The sequence below is a fragment of the Orcinus orca genome, chromosome 8, assembly GCF_937001465.1.
Source record: "Orcinus orca chromosome 8, mOrcOrc1.1, whole genome shotgun sequence".
In the NCBI taxonomy this organism is placed as follows: domain Eukaryota; kingdom Metazoa; phylum Chordata; class Mammalia; order Artiodactyla; family Delphinidae; genus Orcinus; species Orcinus orca.
In genome coordinates this window covers 78,562,881-78,568,925 of record NC_064566.1, presented here as the reverse complement: position 1 = coordinate 78,568,925, position 6,045 = coordinate 78,562,881, and the positions used below count along the sequence as shown (strand labels likewise).

General features: G+C 38.4%; 1 protein-coding gene across 1 annotated transcript; it reads left to right on the top strand.

Moving 5' to 3' along the window:
- LOC125965234 (tripartite motif-containing protein 64C-like) lies at positions 1 to 5,830 on the top strand. Its single transcript, XM_049713835.1, has 6 exons — positions 1 to 414; positions 926 to 1,021; positions 1,707 to 1,937; positions 2,700 to 2,722; positions 4,215 to 4,312; positions 5,337 to 5,830. Exons 1-6 carry the CDS (start codon positions 1 to 3, stop codon positions 5,828 to 5,830), a joined length of 1,356 nt encoding a protein of 451 aa, XP_049569792.1.
- The last annotated feature ends 215 nt before the right edge of the window (positions 5,831 to 6,045 follow it).

The window sequence follows — 6,045 nt, the reverse complement described above, 5'->3', positions numbered from 1 at the left end:
ATGGATTCCAAAGGATTCATGCAAGCTTTCCAGAATGAACTAACCTGTTCCGTCTGTATGAACTACTTCATAGACCCCGTCACCATAGACTGTGGGCACAGCTTTTGCCGTCCCTGCCTGTACCTCTGCTGGGAGGAAGACCAGACTCCAAAGAGCTGCCCTGAGTGCAGGGGACTATCAGAGAAGCCAGATTTCCAAACCAATATTGTACTCAAGAGGCTGGCTTCCCTCGCCAGACAGGACACAGCTAAACAAACCAACAGCTTGGAGGCGCAGATCTGCTTGACACACAAAGAAGCCAAAGGACTCTTCTGTGAGGTTGACAAGACCCTGCTCTGTGGCCCCTGCTCTGAGTCCCCAGAGCATGCAGCTCACAGCCACAGTCCAATACAATGGGCTGCTGAGGAATACCGGGTAGGTGATGCTTCTAAAGCAGTTAGGAACCTACAGCCTCCTAAATCAGAGAGAAAGATGAGGATAATAATGAAGTTGATGGGGATGGAGATGGTCGAGGTGGAGATTTTTCAGTGTGGGTCCCAAGATAGAAATGTATCATTTCAATGTTGTTGCCCAATTGTCCAAACATGTGGAAATGCTGCATCCTGGGGCATGTGGCAGCACCAGGCATACTGGCTTCTGATGTGAGCTTGAGGCTTTCTCAGTCAGGTTATATAAATATATGAGTCTCAATTTCTTAGGAAATGGATTCCATCATCTGTAAAGTTCCCCCAATTTTCTAGGATACATCTCTGTCATTTCTGATATTCAAAATATTAGAATCAGACTAGATTAACGTGGAAAAATCTTATCACTTCATTTTAAATCACAATTACCAGTTTTTCAATGACTCCCTTTGCTCATAATTAAGGGGATGAAATTTACAGTATCATCATCTGTGTCACTAAAGCTTATGGGTATTTTCCAGGAGAAACCTCTAAAGAGAATGGGCTCTTTATGGAAAATGACACAAGAAATGCAAAACCATCTGAATCTGGAAACTCACAAAACTCCGTCATTACAGGTAAGGATGAAAATGTTCCTTTTCATTTGTATGAATATTGACATAATTCTAGCTTAGACTTTTAGTTCAGTTTAAGTTCCCAGTTAAAGGACAGTGGTCTCTTCCCTGGAGAAGTAGTGGTTTCAAATGACATATCGGTGATCACAAATATACAGGCCCATACAAGCTATTTCAAATATTGCTAGTATATGGGAAAACCAGGGCATGAAAATTATTCATAGTCCAAATTTTGAAGATTTGGATAAACTTTCTTAGATATGGATGATAAGAGAACATTGCACTCAGTGTGACTCTAAAGGAGAGGAGAGGAATAGAGTAGTGCCTAGAGGAAAAATAAAGAATATTTTTTAAACTGTACAATATGGGGTTTACATACTTAAAAATATATTTAGAAAAGTCAGGCAAAGGAACAAAAAGAAAAGAAGATTCAGGTAAGAGAAAAAATAAATAATGGACTAGGAACCCTGAAGAAACCTCCTAGGGAGAAAAACTGGGATCCTTCGGATGGCTTGATTTAAACGGGGAAAGAAACTAGGAATATAGAGAAGGATGGACAGGAAGGACCCTTTGAGGTGTGAGGTAGAAAGTTTGTCAAGAGCTTTCCTGATGACAGTAAGGAAATAATGTTTGACGTTTTCTGTTGAGAATGAGGATGAGTGAACCTTTGAATCCACTATCTCTGCAGAACTATGCGGCCATACGGAAGGTGATGATCAAAGTTCAGTATCAGAGGATCCACTTGTTTCTCCAGGAGCAGGAGCAACTCCATCTGGAGGCGCTGGAGGAAGAAGCGAAGGAGACTCTTCAGCAACTCAGGGAGAGTGAATTCAGAATGACTCAACAGAAAGAAAGTCTGAAAGAAATGTACAGAGAGCTGACTGAGATGTGCCACAAGCCTGACTTGGAGCTGCTCCAGGTGAGAAGGGAGGTTCCATCCTCAGAGATAGAAGTACTATTCTGGGCACTGTTGCCATGACATTGAAATGTTACCTGCATATACTCTTATCTCAGCTAAGGGATGATGCTCCTTGACTCCCATTATCTTACTTGTCCAATCCCTTATTTCTCATAGCCTGATAATTTTTGGGAGTTTTTTTTTTTTAATCCTTTCACTAGCTAACATAGGACAAAATTATTTCGGTGTGATCAGGGGGACTCTCCACACTGATTATCCAAAGCCAGCAAAATTCTGTAGCCAGGAAAAGTTAACTTTGTTGGAATAATTTTCAATATATGTTCCCTTAATCCCTTGTCACTCTGTTATCCCATACTTACTGAATACATTGAGGTTTTGCCCATTGTCTAGAAAAAATTAGAACTGGCAATCAATTTCAATGTATTCTATAATTCATTTTGTATGGTCCTCTGTTTTGCTTTAATTGTTATCATAAATGAGATCTCTCCTTGGGAATAGGACAGGGCACTGAGTGACATTGGAGACCTAGATGTTGTTGCATCATAACACAGACTCTTCCTGGCCTTCTTCCTTCTGTAATGCATCTTGACTAAGTCCATCATGTTTTAGTTTAGGCTCTGTTATTAAGATAACCTCTAATTGTTCCTTAGAGAAGAATCAGAGAATAAATACCTTAATGAAAGGAATAAACAAGAATACTAAAGAAGATGCAAAAGGACAGAACTCTGATGATTAACATCATCATTTCTTTTTCCCTTGCAGAACTTGGGCAATGTATTGGAAAGGTGAGTTTACACTAAAGATTTCTGATTTCTGAGAATGTTTCTGTCTTTTTGATGAAGTAAATGTACAGTCATCCCTTAGTACCATGAGGATTTGGTTCCAAGCCCTCCCCCATACCTAAATCTGAGGATGTACAATCCCTTATACAAAATGACATAGTATGTACAAATAACTCACAAACATTTTCTAGTATCCTTTAAGTCATCTCTAGACTACTTCTAACACCTATTATAATGTAAATTAAATGCTATGTAAATAGTTGCCTGGTGTGCGGCATTTTCAAGTTTTACTTTTTGAAATTTCCTGATTTTTTTTCTGAATATTTTTCATTCAGATTTCACAGTTTCAAATCATGATTGAATCCACAGGTGTGGAATCCTAACAAATGGCAGATGGACTGTACATTTTTTGAGCTATTAACATTGTTTTTGTGGCTATTTTCTACTTTATTTCAAAAGAGTTCTGAAGGACTCCTACTCCTTGGTCTCAGAAGTTTCCTGCTCATTTGGTTGATTTCAAATATACCTAAAAGGCTTCTGACATTCTGGACTTTGTTCCACCTCTCTAGCCTTACCACAGTAAAACGTACTGAACGAAATTTTCTCAGTTGCAATAGAGGAAGAACCTACCTGAGTGAGTTGGAAGGTGAATAATACTGGACAGAGGTAGATTCCCTAAGAGTGGGAAGAGGGGCTGTGATTTTGTTCCTAGAAGTAGCAGTGACTCAACCTGTTCCATCACTGAAAGCCCCCTTGTAAGCTGGACCTCAGAGGAAATGGCTTCCTGGTGCACACTGGGAAGTTGTACTTTCAGGACAAGGGTAGTCAGGCTGGAATTGAATTCCCTCGCTGTGCTGACAAGAGCAAAGCTGTCTGGTTCAGTGTACTCTTCCTTTTGGTGACTACTTGCTGACTGAAGTACAAAAGCTTTGCCTGAATTTGTGCTCTCCGTAAAATGCCCAGGATCTTTGCATCACCTGAGATTGAATAGAGCGAGTAAACAAACCTCAAAATTTCTAGAAATGGAATAATGACTAAAATGAACGGGGAATTTGAAAACGGATATAATTTATATTTTGGAAAAAAGTAAGGTAACATATTTTTTTAATCCCAAGAGTGTAGAATATAATGAATGCACAATTAACCAAAAATGGGAGAATTCTGATGAAATATCTAGGATTAAAAATAGCTTCTTTTGAAGATTAGGATTGACATGTATACGCTACTATGTATAAAATAGATAGCTAATGAGAACCGACTGTATAGCACAGGGAACTCTACTCAGTGCTGTGTGGTGACCTAAATGGGAAGGAAATCCAAAAAAGAGGGGATATATATACACATATAGCTGATTCACTTTGCTGTACAGCAAAACCTAACACAACATTGTAAAGCAACTATACTCCAATAAAAAAATATAATAAATGGCTTCTTTTGTAATGGTTGTGTGATTAACCTTTGGCCCTGAAGTGTAACTGATATCATTTTTTTACAGGACTGATTTGGTACAGATGCAAAAGCCTCAGCCAGTGAACCCAGAGCTCACTTCCTGGCCTGTCACTGGAATCCTAGACATGCTGAACAGCTTCAGAGGTAAGAGTCAGCGCTTTGGTGATCAGGCCTCCATTTCTTTGATGGTTCTTGGGAAGAAGTCTTCTTTGATTTTATTTTTTCTGACATGAAGTTAGTACATGACTTTCCAAAGTTGTTATATCTTTTCTGCCAATACAGTCATGCTACAAAGAACAAGGCTGAACTTTGCAACCTATATTTTACTGCAAATGCAAAGCAAGATACATATTTTTAGTTACATCTGAAATAGGCTGAGCAAGAAGAGAGCAACTGGACTGATCAGCTAGTTATAAAGAAACAGAATATTTAGTTCTCAGAGTAGCAGTTAATGTTGTATGTTTATTCAGTTTATTTCACTCTTGAAAGGTTATATATGGCATTGCTGGTTTTAATTTGTTCTATATTACAATTGTTTATCATGCATTATACAAAGAATATTTCTTATTTCTATAATTACTAACTTTTGACAAAATAGACTACAATTGGCTTAGGCAGAATCATTGTAATGCTGTTAGATCAATCTCAAAATAATTGAGACGTGAGGGATATGTGAACATGGTTAGTCATAACATGCTTTTAGAAGCTTCCAAACTATTCATTGATGGATTTCTATCAACATTTTTGCTTTGAAAACTTGCTAGGTAGAGACTCTAGCCCAACAAATACGCACATACTGTCAAAGTGCTCTCTATATATTAAACAGTGTTAAAGACAAAAGACACAAGAAAAGTTTTCTAAAGAAAAAAATAAAATTTTATGTGTCCTGAAATAAACTATCAAGAATTTGACATTAAATCAGACTTCACAGAGTTCATGATATGTCTGTATGATTTTTTCTTTTTCTATATGATTTGAGGTGTTTCTATGTGCTGTAGAGATAGTTATAACTCTTGTTCTTCACAGAAGAGCCAGTCTGAACTCCCTTTTGTCTTCATTTTGTATTTCCTTGGAGGAGGGAAAATGAAAAGACTCATTGGGTAGAGAGCCTCTGCCTCTCAGGCCATGGAAATCCCACTTGTTGACCACATTTTTGCTCTTTCTGCAGTGGATAACGTTCTGAGTCAGAAAACGACCATTCACAATGTGAGCCTTTCTGAGGATGATACAACTATGATATATGGAGATGACCATCATGGTGTGTCCAGAGAGCTCCAGGGTGCAGAGAGTTTTGTGGCCTGGGGAGCTGTGGCCTTCACCTCCGGAAGGCATTACTGGGAGGTGGATGTGACACACTCCTCGAACTGGATTCTGGGAGTCTGTAAAGATATCTTGACAAGCAATACTGTTATCAGTATTGATTCTGAAGAAGCATTTTTGCTATCTTCTATGAAAGTGAACAATCATTATATTCTGTCCACGAACTCCCCACCCTTAATTCAGTATGTGCAAAGGCCTCTGGGTGGGATTGGAGTGTTTCTGGATTATGACAATGGAATTGTGAGCTTCTATGATGTTTGCAGAGGTTCCCTCATATATACTTTCTTTCCTTCATTCTTTTCCTCCCCTCTGAAGCCTTTCCTTTGCCTTAGGTCTCCATGAATAGTCAAGTTCCGTGACCATTTATTAGATGAACTTTTCGTCGGAGGAAGTTACTGTCCTGAGACCTCATGTGAGGCTACAGGATGATACTTGACTGTCTCTGAGCCTATTGTAATTTAATGGAACATAATGATGGTATGTTTATAAAATGGCATAACCATGTTGAATGTATAAATTTGTTAATTAAATGATCTATTAATAAAAATATTTTTATT

Excerpts from the sequence above, each read along its gene's own strand:
- LOC125965234 (XM_049713835.1), top strand. The coding sequence starts at position 1 with ATGGATTCCAAAGGATTCATGCAAGCTTTCCAGAATGAACTAACCTGT. Across the intron at positions 415-925 it reads GGGCTGCTGAGGAATACCGG|GAGAAACCTCTAAAGAGAAT; the intron begins GTAGGTGATGCT and ends GGTATTTTCCAG. Across the intron at positions 4,313-5,336 it reads CATGCTGAACAGCTTCAGAG|TGGATAACGTTCTGAGTCAG; the intron begins GTAAGAGTCAGC and ends CTCTTTCTGCAG.